At 37.0% G+C, this 17,088-nt stretch overlaps 1 protein-coding gene across 5 annotated transcripts in view; it reads left to right on the plus strand.

The window, feature by feature from the left end:
• Positions 1-17,088, plus strand: part of PTPN4 (protein tyrosine phosphatase non-receptor type 4) — a 230,079-nt gene that overhangs the window by 112,883 nt on the left and 100,108 nt on the right. For all 5 annotated transcript variants that reach the window (XM_032412092.1, XM_032412078.1, XM_032412100.1 and 2 more), the window contains exon 9: positions 393-480. In XM_032412092.1, the coding sequence (XP_032267983.1) occupies positions 393-480 (88 nt within the window). The remainder of the gene's footprint in view (positions 1-392; positions 481-17,088) is intronic.

Below are 17,088 nucleotides of genomic sequence, written 5' to 3' on the forward strand. Positions count from 1 at the left end.
TTTCATTTTCTTTGGGTGAATACCCAGTAGTGGAATTACTAGATCATATGGTATTTTTAATTTTGGGAGGAACCTCCATACTATTTCCCACAGTGGCTACACCAGTTTGCATTCCCACCAACAGTGCACAAGGGTTCCTTTTTCTCCACATCCCCTGGTGCGTTCTTGTATTTCTAGAAAATAAAATATTCTACGAAATAATGATTTGTGTTCCTGAAAATGTACCCTCCAGGTAAGTTAGATATTACTGTACAGAACTAAGAGGAGTAGTCATGCATGGTGTATTATAAAAGGTTCAACTAGAATGCTGAAATATTTCCAGGTAAATAAGCTTTTTTTCTAATTTGGCCATATTTGTGATTGGTATAATTTTTAACATAATGTCTTTACAGAGGTTTATCTCCTGCAGAAGCAGAATTTAATTACCTGAACACAGCACGTACCTTAGAACTCTATGGAGTTGAATTCCACTATGCAAGGGTAAGTGAAGAGAACTAATTTGATGTTGTTGAGTTAGGCTCCATTTACTCAGTACCAAAGTTTTTATTTAATGCCCTGTTAGGATTAAGCAACAAATGGAATAACTAGTGAGTGCTGCCAACATAGTTGCACTGAAAATTTCCTATGAATAGAAGTATTTTCACAATCACTTAAGATTTAATACCTGAAGAGAAGAATGGTTGAAGTGGATTTTTTGTGTTATTTTTCCTCAAGCTAGTGTTCTATGTTATAAAGATAATTTTTGCAGACCATAAGAGGTAATAAAAACTATGCAGGAAAAGTAGGGTTTTTGACATTCATCATCGTTATTATAGAAGATGCTTTCACCTCAGTGAAGCTTGTGTTACTTGTTTTCATCATTTAGTGACATCATTATAAATTTTTATTTATAAAGCACAGACTGAAGTATATTATTGTACGTTGGTTGTGTTTCTTCTGTGCCACAAATCCCTTTATTGAGATGGAATTTACAGTCATTGGCTTCTTCTACACAACACTCTGTAACAACTTTTTCATTGTGTCAAACGTTGCTGCTTCCAAAAAACCCTTTTCCCCTACTCTAGGCATATTTGAAGTGGCTGTCTTTCATTTGTATGTCTCTACCTAGATTCCTTCTCATGATCTCTCTTTTTTTTTTTTTTTTTTAAAGATTTTATTTATTTGACAGAGAGAGACAGAGAGAGAGGGAACACAAGCAGGGGGAGTGGGAGAGGAAGAAGCAGGCTTCCCACTGAGCAGGGAGCCCGATGTGGGGCTCGATCCCAGGACCCTGGGATCATGACCTGAGCCGAAGGCAGACGCTTAACGACTGAGCCACCCAGGCGCCCCTCTCATGATCTCTTTATCAAAAGGTTATAGTCCTTTAGAATTACCTGGAGTACAGCTTTTCTACATAACCAGTTTTCTACATAACTTCAGCTTTTCTACATAACCAGTGATTATAGGTAACCACTGGTTGAGTTTGTGATAGGTTTTATATTCTCTTGGGACAAATTGCCAAGCCTAATAAGGGTAACAGCCTAAAAGGGAGTTAAGTTTTCCTTAGATAGATATTTTGAATTTATTTTAATATACACATTCAAAGTTCTGTTCCATATAGTAGTTTTATTGTTGAGGGCCTCACTTGGCCATGTTCTTCTAAAGAGGAGTGTTAGTTCTTTTATTTCACAAAGCTTATGTCAGTCTCTCCTTTAAAAAACCAAATGATTTGCTTTCCTCACATGACTATATCTGGTAATTCTGAGTGCTTGTAACTTGGAAATCTGTTTGTCTGATTCCATTTAAAATGTGTAGGTAAGGCTCTCTTTAACTTTTTGTTTTCTTTAAAATGTGCCCCATCCCCCTCTATTCCTATTTGGGGGTTGTTATATTTTAACATGATTCTCCAAAATATAACAGAGTGGTCAATATTTGTGCAACTAGATTTTGTTTTTTATCATAATAAAGTTTAAAAAATGGAACTTTACATATGTGAAGTAAACTATGGTTAACAATAAAAAGGCCCCTAAATTCAGTCATTTTAGTCGTTAGCAGTTTTGTAGTGTGCATTGGTATCTGATCTCAGTGACTGCTATCAATGAAATACAGAGTGTTAAGACTTTCCTTTTTTAATTTAAGTGACATGCTGGGTCTCAGACATAATTAACCATATTGTTATTTATTGATTTAAGGTAGGATTTTTTTTTTATTGTTTAAATTATTAGATTATAAACTCCTTTCTAAAAAAGCCATAAATGTAGAGTAACACATTAAATTAATTTACATTTTAAGTGGTCAAAGTTATTTAGAAATGTATTTGTACTGATAAAAAATGCCAGGGAAGGGTGTTTCCGTTGAGTGATACAGAGAACTCAAGAAGAAAACATGCAGGTGTTCAGTGAATGTGAAGGGGAATTTTACAGCATGCTGAACAAAAAGGAAAAAAAAGTGGAGGGGAGAGGATACATAAAGAGAATACTTAAGTTTTAACTCACTGTCACAAGCAAAAGTGTGTTTGAAATAATATTTTATTTGGAAAAACGAGGTAAGATGTTTTCTCTCTGCCTTCAAAATGTAGATTGAAAAAGTCAGAGAGTAGAACAAGTTATTTATAGCAATCTGCAAAATACAAATAGGTTTTAGAGCATTCATTGAGGTGGGTCTGATAGGTCCCTTGCATAGTGTTGGTGCTAAGGATTACTTAGTTGAGCAAAACATCAATTATCTTTGCCCTCATGGAGCTTGCAGGATGGTGGGGGAGAAAGAAATGGAGCATGTCTTGACAATTAAATATGTGAAGTCATGAAGGGAAAGTGCAGAATGCTATGGGATTATATGACAGAATATCTAGTACAGCCTGGGAGAAAAGGGTAGGGAAGGCTTCTGAGAAGAAGTAATTTACTGAAGCCAGAAGAATGAATAAGAATTAGCCAAGAGAGTGGTTTTCACCGTGGTCCATCAGCATGAATAAAGACCTGAAATCAAGAGAAAACATGGCATACTTGAGAAAATACGAACATTTTGTATGCCTAGGAGATTATATGAATAAGGGAAAAGGGAAATGTAAGAAAAAAAGAATGAAAACTTCAGAATAAAAAGGAGAGAAAGATTTGGGGTGAGAGAGCAGGGGGATATTTTGTTTCTTAAAATAACATATGGGGGCGCCTGGGTGGCTCAGTAGGTTTAGCGACCACCTTCTGCTCAGGTCATGATCCTGAAGTGTCAGGATCTAGTCCTGCATCGGGCTCCCTGCTTAGCAGGGATTCTGCTTCTCTGTCTGACCCTCCCCCCTCTTATGTGCTCATTCTCTCTCTCATTCTCTCTCTCTCAAATAAATAAATAAAATCTTTTTTTTGCCTTCTTTTTTTTATATTGTTATGTTAATCCCCATACATTACATCATTAGTTTTAGATATAGTGTTCCATGATTCATTGTTTGTGCATAACACCCAGTGCTCCATGCAGAACGTGCCCTCCTCAATACCCATCACCAGGCTAACCCATCCTCCCACCCCCCTCCCCTCTAGAACCCTCAGTTTGTTTTTCAGAGTCCATCGTCTCTCATGGTTCATCTACCCCTCCGATTTCCCCCCCTTCATTCTTCCCCTCCTGCGACATTCTTCTTCTTTTTTTTTTTCTTTCTTAACATATATTGCATTATTTGTTTCAAGGTACAGATCTGAGATTCAACAGTCTTGCACAATTCACAGCACTTACCAGAGCACATACCCTCCCCAGTGTCCATCACCCAGTCACCCCATCCCCCCCCCCCCACCCCCCACTCCAGCAACCCTCAGTTTGTTTCCTGAGATTAAGAATCTTTTAAAAAAATAACATAGTTTTTTTTTTTTGGTGTGTGTGTGTGTTCAGTTGTGTAAGTTTTAGCACATGTATAGATTCATGTAACCACCACCGCAGTCAGAGTAACGACAGTTCATTACCCCATAAAATCTTGCGTGCTACTCCTTTGTAATCTAACCTGCTTCCCCCCGCCCACCACCACCAATCCCTGGCAATCACTGGTCTGTTCTTTGACTCTATAGTTTTGTCCTTTCCAAAATGTCTCATAAATGGAATCCTATGTTATGTAACCTTCTGAGACTGGCTTTTTACAATAATACATTTGAAATTTATCCAAGTTATTGTGTGTTTCAATAGTTCATTCCTTTTTTTGTTTATTCATTCACCCATTGAAGAACATCTGGATTGTTTCTGGTCATTTTGTTTTGACTACGGCAAAAAATTCACTTACACGTTTTTGTGTGGATTTAAGTTCTCATATCTGTAGGGTGAAACCCCAGAGTGGGATTGCTGGGTCACATGGTGAGTGTATATTTAGCTTTATATGAAACTGCCAAATTGTTTTCCAGAGTGTCTGAACCACTTTGTATCCCTACTGGCAATATTTGCAAGTTCCAGTCATTCACATCCTTTTTGGCATGTGGTGCTGTCCATTTTGTTTTCTTTTTAAGCTTTTCTAATAGGTATGTTTTATCTCATCACGGATTTACTTTGCATTTCTCTAATGACTAATGATGTTGAGCATCGTATTTTCTCTGATGACTGTTCAAATGTTTTGCGCATTATTTAATTGCATTCTTTTTTTGCTCTTTTTTTAAGAACTCTTTATATATTCTAGATACACTTTTTTTTTTTTTAAGATTTTATTTATTATTTATTTGAGAGAGAGACAGAGAGCGCAAGCAGGGAGGAGAAGGAGAAGCAGGCTCACACAGGGCTCGATCCCAGGACCCTGGGATCATGACTTGAGCTGAAGGCAGACGACTTAACCGACTGAGCCACCCAGGTGCCCCTAGATACACTTTTTTGATAGATATGTGATTTGCAAATATTTTTTTCCCACTCTTTGGTTTGCGCTTTTATTCTCTTAACAGTCTTTCACAGAGCAAAAGAGAAAGTGATAGATTCTAATATTCCTTATTCAATCACTGATAGAACGGACAGTCTACCCAAGTTTTAGGCTTCATTGTGAATATCTTTTTTCCATAGGTATTTGTAATAATGATGAAGATAATTCTATTGAAAAGTAAATTTTGCCCGTCAAAGTTTCAAGAAGAGGAAAGCCTCTTCTAATGATGCTATTTTGATTATTCATTCAGTGAATATTTATTGAGCACCTTCTATGTTGCAAGTCCTGTTTATAGACACCATGGATACAGCAGTGAATGAGGCAGGTAAAACCAAACCCTCATGAAGCTTGCATTCTGTTGGGCAAGACAGATTATAAACAAATAATTGAGTACATCAGAATACATAGCAGGCATTCCATGGAAGTAAAGTTCAGTAACAGGCAAAATACCAATCTATACTGATAGAAGTGAGAATAGCAGTTACCCCTGGAAGGGTTTTATTAGCTGGGAGGCTCATGAAGCAGCTCTCTTGGATTTTAAAAATACGTATATTGGTTTGTAGTGGTTACAAAGATGTGTATATACTTATGTATATTATACATGTAAAATTTTGGGTTGCACATTTAAGATTTGTACATTTTACTATATATACATTATACTCAATTTTCTTTAGTTAACTGAATAAGTAATAGATAGTAATAGATGCTATGTAGAAAAATTACCTGAGAAAGGGGATTGAGGCAACCAGAAGTAGGGTATCAGGGAAGCCCTCACTGAGAAGATAAACAGAAGGCATTCTGCATATACCTAGAGGAAAGGAAACATCAATGAAAGGCCGTGAAATAGGTTGCTTAAGGAATAGCAGAGAGATCAGTATGGCTGGTGCAGTGTAAGCTAGAAGAGGAGAGTATTGATGAGGTTAAGGTGGAGTAGGATTTTATAAGACATTTAAAGACTTTGGCTTTTAATTCTAAGCAAGGCCATTAGACAGTTTGAACAGGTAAAAGACATGGTGGGATTTTGAAAAGATAACAGTGGCAGCTCTTTTGAGAGAAGAGCCCAGCTAGCAGACTGTTACCATGATCAATGTGAGAAATAATGGTGGTTGTGAGAAGTAATCAGATTTTGTATATATATAGAAAATGGAAGGGACAGCATTTACTGATGTATTGGCTATAGGATGTGAGAGAAAAAGGATTCAGGAATGATTCCAAAGTTTTTGGCCTGAGCACCTAGAAAAATGGAGTAACTATTCAGGACGTTGGGACTGACCAGAGAAAAGGAGGTGTGGGAGGGTGGGTCAGGAATTAGTCTTATGACAAGTTAAATTTAGAAGACTTTTACAGATCCACAGGAAGGAGGGTAGGCAATTCAGTGTACAGTACTGGAATTCAGAAGGGAGGTATGGACTGAAGATAGGCATCTGGGAATTGTCTGCTTACAGCTAATATTTAAAGCCATGAAATGAGAGCACTGAGGGGAAATCTAGAGGATACTGAAGAGAAACGTCCTCAGAGCTGGAATATTTCAGAGATTAGAAGTTAGAGAGATGAGGAAGAACTAGGAGAGGAGACCAGGAGGAAGCAGCCCTTTAGACAAAAAGAAAGCCTTTCATTCTTTCAGACACGTGTGTTTCTTTGAAGCCAAGCGAGTCAGGAGTGATCAGCTATGTTAGATAAGAACTGGATTAAAAACGTGGACATCATCAGTGACCTTGTAAGAACAGTTTTGTGGTATTATGATGGCCAGAGGCTAATTACAGAGTATTCAAGAAAGACTGTAAAGATAGTAATTTCAAGAGATTTTGCTGTACTGGACACAGGTAATAATAATAGTCAACACCTAAATAGCATTTACTAAGGGCCCAACGCCTTCTTAGGTAGGACTTTATGTCAATTTTTTTTTTTTTTAAGATTTTATTTATTTGACAGAGACACAGTGAGAGAGGGAGCACAAGCAGGGGGAGTGGGAGAGGGAGAAGCAGGCTTCCTGTGGAGCAGGGAGCCTGATGCGGGGCTCGATCCCAGGACCCTGGGATCATGACCTGAGCTGAAGGCAGATGCTTAACGACTGAGCCACCCAGGCGCCCCGGACTTTATGTCTATTAATCTCATTTAATCCTTACAACATCCCAGTGAGGTAAGAGTATTATCATCTCCACTTTACAGATGAGGAAAGCGAGACACAGAGATGTTAAGTAATTTAGCTATATGATAGCTATTTCTGTATTGTAGAACCAGTTTATAGCTTCTTCTTAAACCTTGTTTTTAATTTGCATGTATTTGAAAACTTTTTGGCAGATTGGTTAGAATAATCAAACAATTTAAAAATATAATCCCTTGAGGGGCGCCTGGGTGGCTTTGTCAGTTGAGTGTCGGACTCCTGATTTCAGCTCAGGTCATGATCTCAGGGTCCTGCAATCAAGCCCTGTGTCAGGCTCTGTGCTCAGCGGGGAGTCTGCTTGGGATTCTCTCTATTTCCCTCTGCCCCTTGCACGCATGTTCTCTCTCTCTCTCTCTCTCTCTCTCTGAAATAAATAAAATCTGTAAATATATATTCCCTTGAAACGGAGAAAAGAATCTCTTCTGTCAGAGTGGAGTTGTATATATGACTTCATTGGTATCACTCTATAGCATTCAGATCACCCAGTGACTTTCTTTTTTACTTTTTTTTTTTTTAAAGATTTTATTTTATTTATTTGAGAGCGAGGGAGAGCACAAGGAGGGGTGAGGGGCAGAGGGAGAGGGAGAAGCAGGCTGCCCGCTGAGCAGGGAGCCCGACGTGGGACTCTATCCCAGGACCCCGGGATTATGACCCACACCGAAGGCAGCCACCCAACCAACTGAGCCACCCAGGTGCCCCCACCCAATGACTTTCCATTATTCTACTGTGTGCTTTCACTCATCACAACCTGTCTAGACATAACTTTTGTGTGTGTGTGTGTGTTTTGTTTTAGGCATCTTTATGAAACTACTTGTATTCATTTTCACTGAATAATTTGAATTTACATACCTTGTTAAGCCTACGTAAGGCACACAGAAACATTTTTTTGAATTAGTGAATGTTATGCCTAAGTACATAAACATTTATACAAACATAAACATTTTAAATTAATCATATATGGGGGAAAACATAAAACTAAAAGGTTAAATAGAAAATAATTTCAACATGGATTACAGAAAAATTTAATATCATTTTTATTTTATTCATAATATTTTTATTTTATATTCATGCTTCATATTTATTCCAAGCGTTCTTTTAGACATGTAATTAGAAATATAGGAAAAAGAGATAGGCATTTAACAGGAGAAATACAAATGATTGATATTGTGAAAAATTGCTTGTTTTCCCTAATCATCTAAAATATAACCATGAAGGGCACCTACCTGGCTGGATCAGTTAGTAGAACATGCAGCTTCTGATCTCAGGGTCATGAGTTCAAGACCCATGTTGGTGTAGAGATTACTAAAAAAATAAATAAACTTAAAACAGAAATCTAAAAAATAAAATATAACCGTGAAAGTAACAATGAGATACCAACTTCATCAGATTTGCAAAAATTCAAAGAATTAAAAATATCCATTATTGGTCAGAGTATGCAAAGTGGACATTCTGAAACATTGTTGAAGTATAACTTGTAACTTAAACCCTTTTGGAATGCAAATATTAATGTGAATATAATCTTTGATCATTCATTTCTCAGATTCCATCCTTTGGAATATTTATATAGGTATTTTAATTAATGTGTTCAAGGATTTTTATTACAATATTGTTTGTAATACTAAAAAATTAGAAACACTCTGAATGAACAGAAATGGTCAAGAAATTATGACAAATCCATATTTTGGAATAATATGCAGCAATTAAAATTGATGAGTTAGAGATATATGATTGATATGAAAAGATGTCTACAAAATGCTAAGTGCAAAAGAAAAATTGCAGAATAATATATCCTAGTTTTTGTTGATTAAAGAAATTGTGTAGTTATGTATAATATGTATTTATATTTTTTTATGAACAAAGATCTAGAAGAGTATACATCTCAAAGTATTAATAGTGGCTATCTCTGGGGAATGAGGCAGAGAAGGTAAGGGACGGTCATTGACTTCTTACTTGATATTTCTATATTGTTTTGAAATCTTTTAATAATTACAAATAAGGGAATTATTTTAATAGGTACCCCACACCACTTAAAATTAATGTTGCTCCCATCCACAATACATAAAATTTTAGTGGGGCTGAGTTACTTTACTTTTAACATGTGACAGTAGACAGGCTGGAATATTAAGTAGTCATAGCTGTTTATGTTTAGAACAGTAGTCTCCAAAGGAAAGGAGGGAAGGCCACTATAGGGGAACATGAAATGAACGGTTGAGGATGGGTGGAAAATATTAGAACATCTATTCATATCCTAAATCTCATCCTATTACGTTGATGTTTTTTAACCTATTATAAAATAAAACAGAGATACAAGTATGTACTATATTTTAGTGAACATCTGCAGTTACCTCCAGGTCAAGCAGTAGATTTTAATTTTTAAAATTTTTTTTTTATTTATTTGAGAGCAAGAAAGAGAGAGCATGATCAGGGGAGAGGAGCAGAGGGAGAAGGAGACTCCCCACTGGGCAGGGATCCCGATGTGGGACTTGATCCCAGGACCCTGGAATCATGACCTAAGCTGAAGGCAGACACTTAACTGACTGAGCCACCCAGGTGCCCTAAGCAGTAGATTTTATTTTATTTTTTAAAAGTGTTGGTGTTTTTTTTTTTAAGATTTTATTTATTTATTTATCTGACAGACACACAGCGAGAGAGTGAACACAAGTTGGGGAGAGGGAGAAGCAGGCTTCCTGCTGAGCAGGGAGGCTGATGTGGGGCTCGATCCCAGGACCCGGGATCATGACCTGAGCTGAAGGCAGACGCTTAACGACAGCCACCCAGGTGCCCCTAAGCAGTAGATTTTAGCCAGCCATTCCAGAAACACTCTTTGTGCCCTGTCCTAGTAACAGCCTCTTCCTGTATACATTGAGTTTTTTTTTTATGATTTTATCACCCAAGTGTGCCTTCCTAGATACTACAACTAGGTTTTGCTTTTTGTTTTTTGTTTTTTTTTAACTAGATAGCTTTAAATCTGTTAATCCCTCCTTTCTTAAAATTTTCTTGTGAAAGAACTTGACCATTTCACCTTTAATTTCTCATGGTTTAGACTTTACTGATCACATATTCATGGTGTAATTCTACATGTTCTGCTACTCTGTATATTTCTTGTAGATTGGCAGCTTGATCAAGGGGCATGTTCAGAGTTAGATTGATCCCCTTTTTGTGTTACTTCATCAGGAGGCACATAATGTCCGGTTTTCACTTTTTTTTTTTTTTTTAATGTTAGCAGCCATTGATGTTCAGATAATTTTATAGGGAGTCCTCTCCCTTCTTTTACTCATGATTACCCAGTAGCACAGTTCATATAAGAAAAGCAAGGAAAGTGTTACTTGATTGTTGCCTCTTATTTTATCAAGTTTTCAGGGTAATGAATTGGTTCCCTTCCATCCTCAGAGATACACAGTTTTTAAATAATATCATTATTAATTCATGGATTAAATATTTTTGACAGGTTTCAATATATTACCATTTTTTTTCCTTATTGAAGCTCAGATTGTCCCTTGTGGCCACTTGTCTCTTCTTTTGATCCGTCAGTCCTTTTGACATGACCTTTGTAGTCAGCTTCCATGCTGTTTAGTATTTGAAGATGTTTCAGGCTCATCTATTTACTGCCATAGACCAGGAATTAGCTATTTCTTCAAGAAGTCCTTATTTCTTTTAATGCAATATGATATTTCAAAATCTCAGTCTGACTGTTAACAATGTTCGTTCCTACTGGTTTGTCATTATTTCTATGCTGTTTAAGTGTACTGAGTTGGAATCTTTGTTTCTACATATCTATATTGAGATACATAGGATATTTTAATTCTTAGAGAACTCAAGGGATTCCAGAATTAGAATATTCCACAATTAATTATGTTTTTATCACACATTACACTTAAAACTGTAATTGTAATATCACCATATCAGTTATTACTGAAATGGTTAAAAATTTTCCCCATTTTTTTATGGTTGCTTTAAATTTACATTGTCAAATCATATAGCCACTGCATATTCTAATCTCTCCCTTTTAATCATTATTTAACCTATGTTCCGTAGGTAACTATATATTTAAAGCTCATTACAAGTATTTATAATCAGAGATTATATGAAACATATTCTCTAGTATTGTGACTAAGTAAATATAAGGATATTACCATCAGTAATCAATTGAGAAACACTTATTTGAGAACCAGGCTCTGTGAAGAATGTGAAATTGTATAATGGTTCATAGATGCTCAGAGTATGACCACAGACTGGCGATGATCCATGGACTACTTATTACTGGTCCATGATGAGATAAGTACAGAAATTGAGAGTTAGCATTGAGAAAACTTTATAGCATTCTGACACCAACCGTATGATCACTATAGTTTGTAGAAGCATTAATACCTGAGAGATTAGAAATTTAAACAAAACAAACCTAACTGGTCCTTCACCACAGGTAGTTTACCATAGGTGGTCCCCTATGTATATACTATCCTAGCTGTTGTCACATAGCTGACAGTAATTATGCATTTCAGATGAGTGGTTTAAGAGACAGATAAATATCCAGGTGAGAAACTTGTAGATATGGGCTAATGAAATTTTCACAGAGAAGAAGGACTGCATCTAGACTTTGGTTTGGTGTGATTAGTCAGAGAGACATGAAGACGTCATGAGAACTGCATTAACAAAACGTGTAATTATGGGTACACAAAACATCATGGAACTGGCCTGATAGGAAAAGACCGTTTTAAACTAGTTAGAAGGGGGAGATAAAATGGGATGAGATGGTTGTGTAAAGACCTTCAGTGCCAAGCTAAACAGCTCAGACATCTTCCTACTGATGATAGAGCTCCATTATTTTTTTTTAAAGATTTTATTTATTTGTCAGAGCGCAGGCAGGAGAAGGAGGCTTCCCGCCCAGCAAGGAACCTGATGATGGACTCGAACCCAGGACCCTGGGGTCATGACCTGAGCCTAAGGCAGACAGATGCTCAACCGACTGAGCCACCCAGGTGTCCCAAGATCCATTCATTTAACATATGAGTACAGTTGACCCTTGCACAACGCAGGGTTTAGGGGCGTCAACCCCTTACTCCTCCCACCAGTACAACCAGAAATCTTCATATAACTTCTTATTCCCCAAAAACTTAATTACTAATAGCCAACTGTTGACCCAAAGCCTTACTGATAACATAGTCGATTAACACATATTTTGTATGTTAAATATATGTATTATATACTATATTCTTACAATAAAGTAAACTAGAGAAAAGAAAATGTTACTAAAAAAATCATCAGGAAGAAAAAATACATTTACAGTACGTATTGATACATCTGTTTACAAGATGGTCTGTTAGTAGCTATATCAATATTATCTTATAGATACAAAACACTGTAGACATTAAATGTATTACTAACAGTAGACATCAAAAATGAAAAGTTAATGTGAAAAAGAAATTCATATTTATTTACATGTGTAATGATTCATACGTTGATAATTAAGAAGTAGCACTATGAATGCTTTATGGTAGCGTAGCCTATATTCTAATGAATGAATCCTTATAAAATGTTTATGGCATACAGTATTACAGTTGTAGCCCTAATACAATATGGGAAACATTGTTAATTAAACAAATATTTCCGTACCTGTGATGACAGGCTGATATGTAGTCTCTCCAATTATGAGAGAAAGAGGTATGCTGCATGATAATGTAATTTTTTGAAAGCAAAGTTATAAAACATTAAGAAAACTAAGGCGCCTGGGTGGCTTAGTTGGTTAAGCGACCGGCTCTTGAATTTTGGCCCAGGTCATGATCTCAGGGTCCTGGGATCAAGCTCCTCATTTGGCTCTGTGTTCAGCAGGGAGTCCGCCTGAGATTCTCTCCTTCTCCTCCTCTGCCCCTCCCCGCTATGCACGTGCTCGCGCACTCTCTCTCCCCCTTTTTTTTTCAAATAAATAAATCTTTAAAAAAAATTAAGAAACTTAACACCTTACTAACTTTATATTAGATACTACTGAGTTTATTCCTACATAAGGATAGGCTGTCCACTTCCATACAAGTCTTGCACATGATGTTCTACAGGCAGATACTTAGACATTGTTGATGATGATGACACAGAAATTTCTCATATAGTTCTCGCCATACAGTTAGATTTCTCCACAAAGATACCCACACACAGATACAACGGATAAGTTTACTAACTGAATGGCATGATGATTATTTACTGTTCATTAAGTGGAAGTGAATTGTCATAAGATCTTCATCCTTGTCATCTTCACACTGAGGAGGAAGATGAGGGCTTGGTCTTACTGTCTCAAGAGATAGCAGAGGTGTAAGAAGTGGAGGAGGTGGAAGGAGAGGCCAGTGTAACTTGGTGTAACTTTATGGAAATGCATTGTAATTTCTGCCTGACTCTCTTGCTTTTTAATTTTCTAAAAAAGTTTCTATGGTGGTACCAATTCTTCTTCCACAGTCTGCTTTCATTTTAGTGCTCATATCATAGAAGGGCCCATGTTGTAAAAGAAGTCAAAAGCAGTCTTAAATAATCAGAACTCTTCTACCAGATTGTCAAATGTCAGTTCATTTGCTACACTGCTTCTTCGTCGTCATCTGGCACTGGTTTGGAAGCACTCAACCTCTATCAAGTCATCTTCTGTTAATCTTCTCATATGGTGTCTGTTAGCTCTTGAATTTCTTGATAGGTCCATATCATGAAACCTTTCACCCTCCATCTTTTTGCCATATCTGCAATCTCTTTCATGATTTTCTTGACTGGCTGTGTTGTAAATTCTGTAAAGTCATGCATGGATGGCATCTGGACACAGTTTTTTCTAGCAGGAATTTTTTTATTTCGGGCTCGATGGCTTTCACAGCCTTTTTTATGACAATGGCATCCTAGTGTGAGCTTTCCAGACTTTTATGATGTTCTATCAGGGTTCTTTCCTGTAGCCTGGACAATCCTTTCCATAGACACCATGTGTAATGAGCCTTACAAGTCCTTATGATCCCCTGATCTAGAGGCTGACTTAGAGATGTTGTGTTTGGGGGCAAGTAGAATACTTTGACATCTTTGGTGTTGAACTCATGGGGTTCTAGATGGCCAGGTGTATTGTCCAATATAAAAAGAACTTCAAAAAGCAGTCCCTTACAGGCAAATTACTTTCTTACTTTAGGGACAAAGCACTGATGGAACCAGTCTGGAAAAAGGGTTCTCATTGTCCCGGCCTTCTTCTACAACCAAAAGACTGGCAGATGGTATTCATATTTTCCCTTCAAAGATGGAAGGTTCGCAGCTTTATAGATATAGGCAGTCCTGATCATGAACCCAACTGCATTTGCACAAAACAGAGTTAGCCTGTCTTCTGCTTTAAATCCACAGGCTTGCTTCTTTGCCTTACTAATAAATGTCCTTTGTGGCATTTCCCCACCCCCCCAGAATATGGCATTTTAATCTGTATTAAAAACCTGTTCAGGTAGATACCCTTTTTCCTCAGTGATTTTCTTTCTTTCTTTTTTTTTTTTTTTTAAAGATTTTATTTATTTATTTGACAGAGAGACAGTGAGAGAGGGAACACAAGCAGGAGGACTGGGAGAGGGAGAAGCAGGCTTCCTGTTCAGCAGGGAGCCCGATGTGGGGCTCGATACCAGGACCCTGGGATCATGACTTGAGCCAAAGGCAGACATTTAACGACTGAGCCACCCAGACACCCCTCCTCAGTGATTTTCTTAATGGCATCTGGGAACATGGTTCCAGCTTCTTGTTCAGCAGAAGCTGCTTTTCCTATTATCTTGTCATTTTTTAAGCCACACTTCTTTCTAAAATTATCAAACCATCCTTTGCTTGCATTAAATTCTTCAGCTTTAGATCCTACACCTTCCCTTTGCTTTAAGTTGTTGTATAATGACTTCGCTTTTTCTCAGATTATATCAGAGTCTGTAGGTATAGGCGTACCTTTCTTATAGCACTCTAGTACCCACATGAAAGCATTTTCAATACGAGATGAAAAGGTACAGTATTTCACACAAAGTACCAGGTTTTTGTGCATGCAGGTGTAGTTGGAGCAATGGCTTCACAAATTTCCTGTTCATTTTTTACAATGGTCCTCTCACTGGATTCATTTATCTTGAAACAGTAGGCAACCACAGCTGCAGACCTCAATCTATGGGACGTATCAAGCAGTTCAGCTTTTTCTTGTAATGTCATGATTTTCTTTGCTTCCTGGGAACACTTCCAGCATCACTGAGTAGCACTTTGTGTGGGTATGGGTCCCATAATGTTATTGGAGGTTTACAGTATTGACACTAAACACATTGAAAAATAAGCAACAACTGTGAGAGATCACTTTTACTGCTATATGCAATTTTTTGGAGAGACTGAACTGCTCACACAGAGATGATTAGTGTCACACCGTGTTTTAAGCAGATACTGGCAACACTTGTACTCACCACAACAGCAACAGGAGGCTATGAAATTATTACAGTAATACAGTGTGTACTACAGTAAATGTTATACAGTTATGATTTCATACTGTATCTTTACATTTGTTTACATTTCTCTCAACTGTAATGGTGCCATGTGTGGTCTGTCAGTGTGTAGAAGTTTTGGTAAATCTTTTTATAATAGATTCATGTGTATTTTATGGTAATAAATGATAAAGTAGACTAGTATCTACGTATATTTTATGCAGTCAAGACATACCTAACTTTAAAAATTTTTTTTGATATTTCTAGACTCTGTGGTTTGTCTGCAGGTGTTTTGAAATTGTTGAAAATCTCCAAAAAATTTTCAAATATATTTATTGAAAAAAGTCTGCATATAAGTGGACCCACACAGTTCAAACCTGTGTTCTTCATGGGTTAACTATACAAGGCACTTTTCTACACCTAAAAATATGGCAGTGGAAAAAACAAAGGCCCTGTACTTTGCTACTTAGGTTCTAGTGAAGAAGAGTAAAAAATAAACAGATTAAACAAGGCACTTTATAGCATAATATTAGATAGTAGCAAGTGATAAAAAGAAAAGCAAAGATTTTAAAATAAGGTGGTCATCATGCATTTTCCTATACATTGGAATGAATAGCATTTATGTCTATTAAGGACATAACACTTGTTATTTTGATCTTGCCCACTTCTGGCATCACCTTGGGAACTGCCAGTTCAAATCTAGATATAGCTATAATTTAAGAATTTGAGTTCCTAGATATCCTGAACATGTTTCTTTCTTTTTCTTTCTTTCTTTCTCTTTCTTTCTTTCTTTCTTTCTTTCTTCCACCCCCCCAGCATTCTTTTTTTTTAAAATTTTTTATTGTTATGTTAATCACCATACATTACATCATTAGTTTTTGATGTAGTGTTCCATGATTCACTGATTGTGTATAACACCCAGTGCTCCATGCAGAACGTGCCCTCCTTAATACCCATCACCAGGCTAACCCATCCCCCCACCCCCCTCCCCTCTAGAACCCTCAGTTTGTTTTTCAGAGTCCATCGTCTGTCATGGTTCGTCTACTTTCTTTTTTTGTTTTTTAACATGTTTTTCTACCAACATAGCAGCTTGACTGGTTTATCTATTTGTTGAGTTTTGCATATCTCTTTAATGGTATTGGTTCTTCTCAAGTGCTTGGTGATCCTTGGTTGCATACTTCCTTTTGTATTTGTGATTCCTAGTTCACCTGCTTGTGGATATTGTCTTTGCTATGGCCTGCCTTAGGTGATGGTGGAAGAGGGAAGGAATATTCTGCCAGGGAAAACATGCCTATAGTTGGCCTGTCTCAGTTTGGAGTTCTTTATCCATTCTGGAGATCACTCTGATTTCTGTCCTGAATATCCACACTCACTGTTTTAGATAGGCTGCACCTACTTCTGTGTCCCATAGCTCAGTCCAGACAGGGCAGGATTATAGGGTTGGTAGGAGCTAATTACCTTAGCTGCTCTCTGCCTGATCATCCTGACACTAATTTGACGGCTCCCTTTATTTTTTTTATTTGTTGTCTATGAAATTGTACCTGTTGACTATACTTTTCTTTCTGCCGTCAAATAGAACTTTCGCTTCTGTGTGTAGTTTAGGCTATGGTCTTCTATAATTTTTTCTTTCCTTAAATCTGATTTTA

Source organism: Phoca vitulina, unplaced genomic scaffold, assembly GCF_004348235.1.
Source record: "Phoca vitulina isolate PV1807 unplaced genomic scaffold, GSC_HSeal_1.0 scaffold1, whole genome shotgun sequence".
NCBI classification, from domain to species: Eukaryota; Metazoa; Chordata; class Mammalia; order Carnivora; family Phocidae; genus Phoca; species Phoca vitulina.